Source organism: Ovis aries, chromosome 3 (genome assembly GCF_016772045.2).
Source record: "Ovis aries strain OAR_USU_Benz2616 breed Rambouillet chromosome 3, ARS-UI_Ramb_v3.0, whole genome shotgun sequence".
Taxonomy (NCBI): Eukaryota; Metazoa; Chordata; class Mammalia; order Artiodactyla; family Bovidae; genus Ovis; species Ovis aries.
The window spans coordinates 111,411,231-111,424,149 of NC_056056.1; the positions used below are offsets into that span (position 1 = coordinate 111,411,231).

The window sequence follows — 12,919 nt, forward strand, 5'->3', positions numbered from 1 at the left end:
ATGCTAGGATTGAGAAGGAGCTTCTTAATACATAAATAAAATGCTTCTGAGACTAAGCCAAAAAAAGAAAGGAAAACAGAGCAATGATTGCTAATTGATGATTGTATTCCCCTAGAAAGGAAAAGCAACAAAGGTGTGAATGTAGGTCGAATTAGATTCAGAAAGCCACTTCTTAAATGGAAGCTTTGCTGACTTTGAACATAGGCATGAAAAGCAAATTTTGAATGTAGAGTAATGGCAAAAGTTTTTAGGCTTCTTTCAGTCCTACAAAGTGGAAGCATTGGGATGTTATCAACTACATGGAATAGCTTTTAAAAGTTGATGTATCCACTAACAAGAACAATAAAGACCGACCATGCTTAGTTTGTAGTCTTGGAAGAGACTTACAAATGAACATATTAAACAAGTGATATTTAACTAAATAATGAAACATGCCATAGAAACAGCACAATAAGCAAATGGGGAATAACTACTATAGAATATAGATAGTGTTGTTAGTTGCTCAGTTGTGTCTGACTCTTTGCAACCCTTCAGACTGAAGCCCACCAGGCTCCTCTGTCCATGGAATTCTCCAGACAAGAATACTAGAATGGGTTGCCATTTCCTTCTCCAGAATATAGATAGGATATCTGTGAAAGGAGGTGGCATTTGAGCTGAAAGCTAAAAGATGAAGAGATGGCTAAAAAATATTTCAGGTAAAAGTGAGAGCATATATTATAAAATCTCTGAGCTTGAAATGAGTTTAGCATGTTTGAAAAATGAATAATTGTGGTTAAAGGTAGAAAGTTAGGTGACAACTAAACCAAACAGAATATCATTGGCCAGGTTAGGATTTGGGGCTTTATTCTACACAATGACAAAACCATGGGAAAGTTTTAAGCAAGTAAGTGGCATGATCTCAAACTATGATTTGAAAAGAAAAGTAAAAGTGAAAATTGCTCAGTCGTGTCCAATTCTTTGTGACCTCATGGACTATGCAGTCCATCGAATTTTCCAGCCAGAATACTGGAGTAGGTAGCCTTTCCCTTCTCCAAGGGGTCTTCCCAACCCAGAGATCCAACACAGGTCTCCCATATTGCAGGCGGATTCTTTACCATCTAAGCCACAAGGGAAGTCCTTTGAAAAGAAAACTTAACAATAAAAGATTGCTCTTGCTATTATGGTAAAAATGCAGTATAGGAAAACAAAGGTACAAAGAGAAACAAGCACAGCTGGAGACTGTTTCTGTAGTACAGGCTATAGACTTGTATCTTGGGTTAGTATGTGGATTGGTTTTTATTCAGTTCAGTTCAGCTGCTCAGTCATATTTGACTCTTTGCGAACTCATGGACTGCAGCTCGCCAGACTTCCCTGTCCTTCACCAACTCCTGGAGTTGGCTCAAACTCATATCCATTGAGTCGATGATGCCATCCAACCATCTCATCCTCTGTTGTCCCCTCCTCCTCCTGCCTTCAATCTTTCCCTGCATCGGGGCTTTTCTAATGAGTCAGTTCTTCACATAGGTGGCCATAGTACTGGAGCTTCAGCTTTAGCATCAGTCCTTCCAATCAATATTCAGGACTGATTACCTTTAGGATTGGCTGGTTTAATCTCCTTGCAGTCCAAGGGACTCTCAAGAGTCTTCTCCAACACCACAGTTCAAAAGCATCAATTCTTCAGCACTCAGCTTTCTTTACGGTCCAACTCTCACATCCATACATGACTACTGGAAAAACCATAGTTTTGTTGATACAGACCTTTGTTGGCAAAGTAATGTCTCTGCTTTTTAGTATGCTGTCTAGGTTGGTCATCTTTTCTTCTAAGGAGTAAGTGTCTTTTGATTTCATGGCTGCAGTCACCATCTGCAGTGATTTTGGAGCCCAGAAAAATAAAGTCTGTCACTGTTTGCACTGTTTCCCCATCTATTTGCCATGAGATGATGGGACTGGATGCCATAATCCTAGTTTTCTGAATGTTGAGTTTTAAGCCAACTTTTTCACTCTCCTATTTTACTTTTATCAGTAGGCTCTTTAGTTCCTCTTTACTTTCTGCCATAAGGGTGGTGTCATCTGCATATCTGAGGTTATTGATATTTCCCCTGGCAATCTTTATTCTAGCTGGTGCTTCATCCAGCCTGAGATTTCACATGATGTACTCTCCATATGAGTTAAATAAGCAGGGTGGCAATATACAGCCTTGACAAACTTCTTTCCCAATTTGGAACCAGTCTGTTGTTCCATGGCCAGTTATAACTGTTGCTTCTAGAACCTGCATACAGATTTCTCAGGAGGCAGGTCAGGTGGTCTGGTATTCCCATCTCTTGAAGAATTTTCCACAATTTGTTGTGATGCACACAGCCAAAGGCTTTGGTGTAGTTAATAAAGCAGAAGTAGATGTTTTTCTGGAACTCTCCTGCTTTTCCTATGATGCAACGGCTGTTGGCAATTTGATTTCTGGTTCCTCTGCCTTTTCTAAATCCAGCTTAAACATCTAAAAGTTCTCAGTTCACATGCTGTTGAAGCCTAGCTTGGAGAATTTTGAGGATTACTTTGCTAGCATGTGAGATAAGTGCAATTTGATCTGGGAATGGTTTGAAGTAAACTGCTGCTATAAAGGCCCTGACATAGAAATGAATTGCAGTCCTGAATGAGATTACCTTATGGAAGAGGAAGTTTGGTGAGTTAATTTAAGTACTAAGATCTAGAGTAATGCAGTATTTCAACCTAAGGCAAAAGAGCTGACAAAGGAAAGTGAAGAGGCTAATAAGATACGAGGGAACCCAAACAATGCTGAGGATAAGGATACTTGGAATCCACTTGAAGAACATGAGTCGTGATGCCCAAAGTGGTTAACTGTATGAGATACTCCTCAAAGAATTAGAAAGAAAAGCGAGGAAGGAAAGGTGACATTTCCATTTGATAAGGTGGAGGTATTGTTAACCTTAATAACAGGAGTGCCTACAGATGCAGCAGGAGAAGGAGAATAGTGGGATGAACTGAGAGAGAAGCATTCACACACACACACACACACACACATATATTACTATGTGTAAAATAGCTAGCTAGTGCCATGACCATAGTGATAAGACAAACCTGCTAGATGTTAGGATTACTCTTCTTTCCACCCATTTGTCCCGTAGGCTTCTTTGCCTTGAAATTTTTACAACTATTTTTTATTTGTTACAGACGTTGGAAAGTCTACTTATGAAGGATCTAGGTTGGCTCATATATTAGGCACCTCACCCCAAGGTTTATTTGATATGCACGCAAAATAGGCAGTCATAGCTATCTTTCTTAAGAATAGTTGGTAGAAAAATCAGTTCATCACAGTCTTATAAAATACTCTGTGGGAGAGGGAGAGGGTGGGATGATTTGGGAGAATGGCACTGAAACATGTATAATATCATATAAGAAATGAATTGCCAGTCTAGGTTTGATGCAGGATACAGGATGCTTGGGGCTGGTGCACGGGGATGACCCAGAGGGATGGTATGTGGAGGGAGGTGGGAGGGGGTTCAGGATTGGGAACACGTGTACACCCGTGGCAGATTCATGTTGATGTACGGCAAAACCAATACAATATTGTAAAGTGAAAAAATAAATAAAATCTGAAAAAAAAAATACTTAGTAGGAGTGAAAATAAGAAAGCCAAATTGAAAATTACAGTGTGTAGTGGACTGAATGGTGACCCTTCCTCCCCCACTAAAGGATGTATCCAGGTCCTAATTCACAGAACTTGTGAATATTAACTTATTAATACATGGCAAGAGTGACTAGTGCCTCATAAAAAAGATACATGTTTAAGATAAGGATCTTGAGAGGAGGCACTTATCTTATTCAGGCAGGACCTGAATGCAATTACTCATACTTTCATAAGAGAGAGGGAGAAGGGGATTCAGCACTAGACACACAAAAGAGAAAAAGGCATTACTGTGGAGGGAGAGGTTGAAGTGATACATTCAGAAATCAAGGAACTCCTGGAGCCGCCAGGAGCTGGGCGAGTCAAGGAATTTTCTCTGTGAGCCTTTGAAGGGAGCAAAGTCCTGACAGCACCTTGATTTTGGACTTCAGACCTCCAGAACTGAGAAAACGAATTTCTATTGTTTTAAACCATCCAGTTTGTGGCAATTTGTTAAAGTAGCAACAGCAAGCTAGTACAGAATGGAAGAATAAAATAGATTTGGCAATAGGGAAAATGAGTCAATGACAATTTTGAAAATTTTCATAACACAAAGATGGAGAATAGAAGTAAAATTATATGGAAAAAGAAAGGAACCATGTAGGGTGATAAATCTATAAATTAGTGCTCCTAAGGAACAAAAAATAAATGGAACAGAAATAATAATCAGAGAAAAGAAAACGATAAGCAAAATAAAAGAATCTATAGAGAGTAAAATCTATAGAGAATATATAAAGCTTAAGATAGCTTATAATGTATCAGAAAAAGTGAGCTGAAGCAGTATTTACATATGTCATTTCCTAGTGATTGTTTTCAATTTCAAAGGCAAAAACTTATACATTTCTGGGAATTCCCTAATGCTCCAGTTAAGATTCCACACTTTCACTGCTAAGAGCATGGGTTCTGTCCCTGTTAGGGTAAACAGGATCCCACAAGCCTTGTGGTGTGATCAAAAAATAATAAAATTTAAAAATTATACATTTCTAAGCAAAACACAGTAAAGTAAAATAAAACAACATTAATTAGATTAGCCTTGAATTTAGATATTGAAGGGGGTACTGTCAAAGATGAGCATTAGAATTTAAACTTAAGTGATAATTTTATTAACAGAGCTAGGAAAAGATGTAGGGTGGAGGAAAAAAATTGGTTGTTATTAGGCATGTTGCATCTGCCTACAGGATCTTTTATTTATTTAAATACAGGCGCATTTAAATAATAACTAAGCAATAGAATTCCACATTATTTACATTGTGTCTATCCTGAAAACACTTGTAGACTATTGGGAAAGAAATTTTTAAAAAATATACAACAGTAACCAAATACACCCAATATCTGTATTTTAAATAGAAAAGAATTGCTGTAAAAGCAGGTATGAAATCATGGGCTGGGAGACAAGATGTTAACAAGGGATGTCTAGGTTGAGGTTGGAGAAGTAAAGAAATTTCTAGAAGGTGTAAATAATAAGATTTGTAGTTTATTGTTTTAAATAATTCAAGAGAGGAAATAGTCAAAGAATATTCTCAAATTTATGACTCAGCCACGAATGGTATTGGCATCAACTGCAAAGGGGAACAAGGAACCTTTTGGGAGGAAAGGTGATGAGTTCCATTTTATACATAATGACTTTGGATTGGCTGTGAAATCCTCACCTTGAGATGTTCAGTAAGCAGGTGGTTATTTAGGTCAGAAACTCATGAGTGGGGAATGGCATAGAACAAATATTGGGAGTGCTAGAATACATACGGTAATTTAAATCATGGGAATAGATGAGACTGCTTAGCAAGAGAGCATAGACTGAGAAGAGAAGGGCCCTGGGGAGTGTCATGCCAACATTTAAGGGTGGTTAGTGACACAGGAGTGGGAGAGGTCGCCGAAGAAGAGTAGCCAGACAGGCAGGAGAAAAGGCAGAAGAGTGTGGGACCATTAAGGTGTGGGGCAAGAATAGTTTTAAAAGGATGAATTTATCCATGATTTCAAATTCTAAGAGGACAGGCAAAGTCGGGACTTAAAGCTATCAGATCTGAAGAGTTCATTGGTAAACCTAGGAGACGCTGTCTCTGTGGAGCAAAGGAAATTGGTGCTAGGATGGAATGAACTTAGAACTGTTTGTTATTTTTATTTTGTCTCATTGTTAAAATACAGAAGATGTGAACATACTTACATATTGACATGAAGGCTCTAACACAGAATAAAAGTAATTCTTTATGAAGAATAAAGGCGGTGTATATGTAAAGATAAAAGTCCCTGAGAAAGCAGAAGAGTTTAAAAGAGATTAGCCTTAGAAAGGATGAGGAGCAATTCTTCAGTTGTCCCAGAAAGGAGAGAAAGAAGGAATAGATGTATTTCTCAAATTTAGTGACAGAAAGCTTCTCAAGTTCCAGTCTAAGGGCTGTTATGTCTCTTTGTGAAGTAGAATACATCATGTCCTAAGAATAAAGGGGAAGACAATGAAATGAGAATTTTGAGGACTGATGCTACTGCTAAGTTGCTTCAGTCGTGTCTGACTCTGTGCGACCCCATAGATGGCAGCCCACCAGGCTCCACCGTCCCTGGGATTCTCCAGGCAAGAACACTGGAGTGGGTTGCCATTTCCTATTCCAATGCATGAAAGTGAAAAGTGAAAGTGAAGTCACTGAGTCATGTCCAACTCTCAGTGACCCCATGGACTGCAGCCTACCAGGCTCCTCCGTCCATGGGATTTTCCAGGCAAGAGTACTGGAGTGGGGTGCCATTGCCTTCTTCATTTGAGGACTGGGAAGATTTGAAATAGTTATTATGGAAAATGAGAGAGGAAGCTGAATAGAGAATGATAGAAATATTCTCTACCTAATTTAATGATTTTCCTCCAGCAGCACCCAGCAGCCCTGAAGCAGGTATGGAGCATGCAGACAGTAAGATTCCTTCACTTTTCCCAACACGGGTTTTGTCAGGTGGCTGTAAAGGAAAATAGTGCAAGAGAGTTTCAGGTTTTTAGCTAAAGAGTATGCAAACTGATGAATCTAAACTGAATCGAGAAGAGATAACATGATGGATAGGGAGATTTTAAAAATAGGAAAGAAAGTAGACTTGTGGAACCAGTGAAATTAATGGACAAGTGTGACAGGAGTAAATGACTTAAGAACCTGGAAGGATAGGAGGTTGCAGTCAATGAGTGGAATATGTGACTTTTGTGAGTTCAGAAGTAGAGACGTTTTAGGAGATTACACGATCTAGAGTGTGGCTACAAAAGTGACAGTTTTGGAGCATTGGGAAGTTTTATGATGGTGAAGATATCCAGTAACATAGAGACCAAGTTATTGGATACTGTAATCATCTAGGTCCCAAATTTGTAGATGATGGCAAAATTTTGACTGAAAAGCAAACTGTGAGTCAGATACCAACGTGAGTAAGGAGGCCTGATCAGAAGGAAGATGGTATCCTGGGGAAGATAAGAGGATTGGTACAGCTACATGGTGTTTGTGGTTCCTAGTCCTTTAAGTGCAAGATGTGAAAGTGAAGGGAGGAGACCAACTGATTTTCACAGGAAGAGATATAAATCGAGATAGCTTTGCACATACAGGGATAATTTGAGGCAGGAAACAACAGAGTCCTTGACCTTGACCTTGACCTTAAATACGTTCAAGAAGTAGTCATGAAGTTTTTGGCAAAGACAAATAGGTGAATCAGAAGGAGTGCCAGATAGAAACTCTAAAAGATAATCTTCTTTGCGGCTTAGTGCATTGTAGTTTTCTCTAACTTATTGGGATAGGCTGTTTAAGTCTACTTGGAAACCTGTAGATGTCTGGATATGAATCAGAAGCCAGAACTATGACATTTCTCAATGTTATAAGGATGGAGTAAAAGTGAAAGGAGCTATTATAGGTGGCCTAGTTATTCTGGTTGTATAATATAGAAAAATCAACATTCATTTGATGTACTCTGGCTATTGTTCCATGGACAATATACGGACTATATGAGTCTGCATAGGAAGAACTTTGAAGAGAAGAATCTGCCTATAAGCTGTAATTGCTTGATGTCAGTCCATGGAGCCGGATTCCCTCCTTTACGAGCAAAGTGGCAGGCATTGAAAGTTTACATCACACTGAAACAGTGTAGATCTCTTATAAAATGTGAATAATGGTCTTCTAATGGATTTCAAGTTGGGCATGGGAAGAGTTTACCCATTGGACCACCCAGGCAACATGGGTGGAAACTGAAAGTAGTCACTCAGTCGTGTCTGACTCTTTGCGACCCCATGGACTGTAGCCTACCAGGTTCCTTCGTCCATGGGATTTTCCGGGCAAGAATGGACACATATCCTGTCGGTAGCAATAAACTAACGATATGACCAGATGTGAGTCTAACAAAAGCTCCACAGGACAATGTTCAGAGTCATAACTTGGTCTCAGAGAACCACGGGGCTGCTTCTCAGCAAAGGCAGGTGTCTAAAGTCTCTACTATCATCTATTTCTTCAGGCATTGCCAGGAAATCTATGAAATTTCAATGTACTTTGCTAATTATACTTTTCTGTTGTTTTCTTCTAATCCAGTCTAGTAATTCCATTTGTAGTTGTGGACTTGTACAGGAGTGCCAGATAGAATCTCTGAATGATAATCTTGGCTACTTATTGCATTGTATTTTTCTCTAGTTTATTGGAATAGTCTGTAGATTCAGACTCAGACTGCTCTAGGTTAAACTTTTTAGAAACTCAGAACAAGGGGAAGATTAACATGAAAGCTTGGCATTTCTGACTACCTAATATAAATATCTTTATAATCTTATTTTTGAAAAAGAAGGCCCACTGTATTCTAGCACAGTGTGAATTTATTTATTTTGATTAATTAATATATTTATTTACGTATTTATTTGCCTTTCAGAGTTATTCTAGGCCAGAGTTATCAGCCATTACGGTCATGGGGTCATTGGCCTATGCTCCAGGTGTTTAAAGGCCATCTTTATAGCGAGTAGCTCTGTATTGGTACAGGAAAAAAGGTTCCCCCATCCCTGGTTTTACAACAGGATAAGCTTTTTTGTGTTGGAGGCATCTCTTTCAGTGAAAAAGGGTTAACACAATAAAAGTAGTGTAGGATATTAGGTAAAGGTTTTAAAAAGGTTTGGATTTCTTGAAGGCTAGTATTTTGGCTGGGATCCAGACAAAATCCATTTCCTCCTTGAAATGGTTTGATTGTGGAACAGTCTTTTGCAACCGCATGGACTGGAGCCCACCAGGCTCCTCTGTCTGAATTCTCCAGGCAAGAATACTGGAGTGGGTTACCATGCTGTTCTCCAAGGGATCTTCCTGAACCAGGGATTGAAACCAGGTCTCCTGCACTGCAGGGAGATTCTTTCCTGTTTGAGCTATCAGAGAAGCCCTAGAGAATGATACATGATCTGCAAGTAGCAACAGATCTCTGTATGTCCTTGATGGACTTGAAAGTTTGCCATTCGAGGATATTGGATAGTTTTTGAATGTCTGTTTCCAAGGTTTGTCATTCTTCTAAATGGCCCAGAATGGCCAAGGACTTAAATGCCTAATGTTTGTTTTTATGACTTGCAACTATACACTGAGTTAACAGCCTTGTTTAAATAGCCACAAATAATGACCCTCTCCTTACTCAAAAACATCTTTTCCCCGTTTATCTTCTACTTCTTATTCTAAATATTTTAAACTATGCTTCCCAATTCATACCTGTTTTAGGCCACCATCCTAACTTGGGCTTCCCTGGTCGTTCAGATGGCAAAGAATCTGCCTGCATTGCAGAAGACCTGGGTTCGATCCCTGGCTCAGGAAGATGCCCTAGAAGAGGAAATGGCAACCCACTCCAATATTCTTGCCTGGAGAATCTCATGGTCAAAGGAACGTGGCAGGCTATGGTCCATAGGGTTGCAGAGTTGGACACGACTAAAGCGACTTAGCAGTTTCCTAACTTAGCTCTGGGCAATTGATGTAATATTTTTTTAACTTCTCCCCTGTGCTCTGTACAATGGATTAAACCAACTTTCTAAAATCCCATTTTCCTTTATTTGCTTGTTTATACACTTATATATTTTTCATGATTACCTCAAAATAATCCATGCAGCTGGCTCTTTGGAATAATAGGCATTTCAGAATTTTGCAAATGCTCCAAAAAATCAATATATCATTCATACATAGCTTTTTGTATAGTTATGCCGACCAGAAAGCAATTAGTTATGAAGCATTCTATAACATCCACTTTTTAAAGGAAAATTTTGCTACAAACTAAAATGAAAGAAGCTTTAAGACTCCCTCAAATTTAAATTACAACACTTTGTTTAAGAGTCATGGGAATTAGTTTCAGAAGAGAGTATTTATAGGGAGAAAACGGGGGAAGATTACCTATCCAATTTAAGTACTTTCTTGAGTCCATTTTTTAAATGAAATCACCTTTATAAATTAACTAAAAATCCAGTAGCCATATTATTTAGATAACATGAGACAGGAGACTTTTTCTAACAAGACATTTCTACTTTTTTGTAGAGGAGGTCTGTCGAGAAGGCCTTATCAGCGAGGATTAATGTGCTCTCAATGCAGCAGCTATGACAGATGCACAGACTTTCTATGCAGTAAGCGAAAGAACATACCTGAAACATGAAAACATTCCATAATGCACTGAGTGGCAAGAAAAGGAAGTGGTGAACGCTAGTCTTTCATTGTCATGCTAACACTGTTCCTTAGATCAGAAAGGTATTGTTATATTATCAAAGGTGGTATCAAACCATATCATCTTTAGACTTTTTTAAGCTGCACAGCCTTTTCTGCCCTCTCTAACTCTTATTCCTGCCCCTAAGGACATACTAAAATACCTGAAAGAAAGAATGAGAACTAACAGTTTTACTCTGAAGAAAAGCTTTGCATCTAATTGCTGAAATATCAGCCTGTTTGAGAATGACTGCTCTAAAGAATAAGATATTCTAAAACATTTATAAAAAAGAGAAAAGAAGTAAAATAGCAAATGGTTAATATAATAGCCTTTTGTTTTCCCCCCAAAATATTCAGAAGATAAAACTAGAAAATATTTTATTAATCAATTTTTCTTTTCATTTTTCTAAATATGAGAGCATATAACCCAAGATGCTTACAGGAATGTGGTAGGGAGTAAATTCATATTATGCTTTTGTGTTAAAGAAACTAGTGAACAGTTTCATTACAATGCCACTGCTGGAGTGATCCACTGTAACATTTCTCCCCTCGCTTCATCTGAATCAAGATGAAAAACCTTGCTCTTCCTCTTCCCTTTTCCTTTCTCTTCCTGGGAATATCCAGACCTAAAACCGTTGGGTAGGTCAGAAAGAGGTAGGTATCCACACAGAGGGAGACACATTAGCACCTAAGCAAGAAGACAAGGAATGCATAAATGATGCGGTGGGCGTGAGGAGAGAGCCTAAGTGGGGTGAGGACACACGGGGTGTGGCCTTGTGTGGAGAGCTAGTCGCCTCGTGGGGTAAGGTGAGTGTGCCTGCTGGAGATCAGGCTTGGGGCCCCAGATCAGAGTAGTGGCATGTCCGTGCAGGAGTGGCTCACTCTGTGGTGTCACAGTCCAGGCACGGTGGGGACAGATCCACCCGGGGTGGGAGGGAGATGCCTGGCAGTGTGTCAGCATCTGACCGGGGGGGGGGGTGGAAGGCATCCCTGGAGGTCTGGGCTGGACCTGTGTGGGAGCCCAGGCAGAATGGGGAGAAGATTCACATCTAGGGCTGACCTGAAGAGAGGTGTTAAAAAGGAAGCAGCTAAGGGGGCCTCCGCATTTGAGGGCAATCTCCTCACACTAGGTATCAGAGTCCAAACTAGGTGAGGAAGCATTTAATGTTGGGGGAGGTGGCTTGGCACGGGAGCGGTCAGAGCCCTAGTGGGGTAAGAAAGGAATCCATATGTTGGAGAAGCCCAAAGCTAACTTTCAGAGTCTGAGCAGGGTGGGAGAGGGATCCAAGTAGAGGATCAGCCTGTCAGTTGCCAGACTAAATGCTGGGCATCCAGAGGAGGAGGGAGAGAGATGGACTGGGTGTTTGAGGTTGGTAGATGGAAGCTATACATTTAAAATAGATAAACAATAAGGTCCCAATGTATAGCACAGGAAACTATATTGAGTATCCTATATTGAGTGATAAACCATAATGGAAAAGAATATAAAACATAATTTATATATGTGTTTAACTGAGACACTTTGCTGTACCACAGAGATTGGCACAACATTTAAAATCAACTGAACTTCAATTTTAAAATTTTGAAATGCTAGGCATCCAGTTAAATTTGAATTTCAGAAAAACAAAAGTATTTTTAGCATAAATATATCCCAAACATTACATAGGCTATACTTATACTAAAATGTGTCTGTTGTTTTCTGAAATTTGAATATAACTAGGCATCCTATATTTTTATTTGCTGAATCTAGCAACTCTACCACCCCGATGTGGAGTATCAGAGTCCAAGCAAGAAGAGGGAGTAGAAGCAGTGATGGGAGATTAGACGCACTTTGGAAAGTGAAAGTGAAAGCCTCTCGGTCATGTCTAACTCTTTGCGACCCCATATGGACTGTAGCCTGCCAGACTCCTCTGTCCATACAGTCCTCCAGGCCAGAATACTGGAGTGGCTAGCCGTTGCTTTTTCCAGGGCATCTTCCTAACCCTGGAATCAAACCCAGGTCTCCCGCATTGCAGTCAGATTCTTGACCATCTGAGCTACCAGGGAAGCCCAGAAGCATATTAGAGGGTAGATCAAATAAGCAAATAGATTAAGGATAATGGAGCTGGTTTTCTCCCTGTCAGAGGATGGCGTATGAATACGGAAAGGAAGAAAACAAGCCCAGATCTTTTGGTGATGATTTGGATGATTTAGAGTTACTGGAACTTAAGAGTTTCAATAAATATAAAGAAACATAGATGTAAATATTTATATATGTATGTATCAACATACATTTATTCCCTAGCTCTGAGACAGCCTTGGAACAGCATCCTCTCAGTGCTAAAGCAGCGGGGGCTTCCCAGGTGGCGCTAGTGGTGAGGAGCTTGCCTGCCAGTGCAGGAGATGTAAGAGATGCAGGTTTGACCCCTGGGTGGGGAAGATGCCGTGGAGGAGGGCGTGGCAACCCACTCCAGTACTCTTGCCTGGCGAATTCCATGGACAGAGAGCCTGGTGGGCTACAGTCTGTGGGGCTGCAAAGAGTCGGGCACGACTGAGTGATGCAGGGAGCACAATAGCACTCAGACCTTGGTTCCTAGATTCCAGTCTGCTCTAAAGGGAGCCAGGGCTCTCTGGAGAAAGG

The 12,919-nt window shown here is 40.0% G+C and overlaps 1 protein-coding gene across 1 annotated transcript in view; it reads left to right on the plus strand.

Annotated features, from left to right (window-relative positions):
• GLIPR1L2 (GLIPR1 like 2) overlaps positions 1 to 12,919 on the plus strand; it is a gene marked incomplete at its 3' end in the record, with an annotated part of 36,033 nt that overhangs the window by 17,727 nt on the left and 5,387 nt on the right. Inside the window, exon 4 of the mRNA XM_060412449.1 lies at positions 10,138 to 10,223. Coding sequence (XP_060268432.1) covers positions 10,138 to 10,223 — 86 coding nt within the window. The remainder of the gene's footprint in view (positions 1 to 10,137; positions 10,224 to 12,919) is intronic.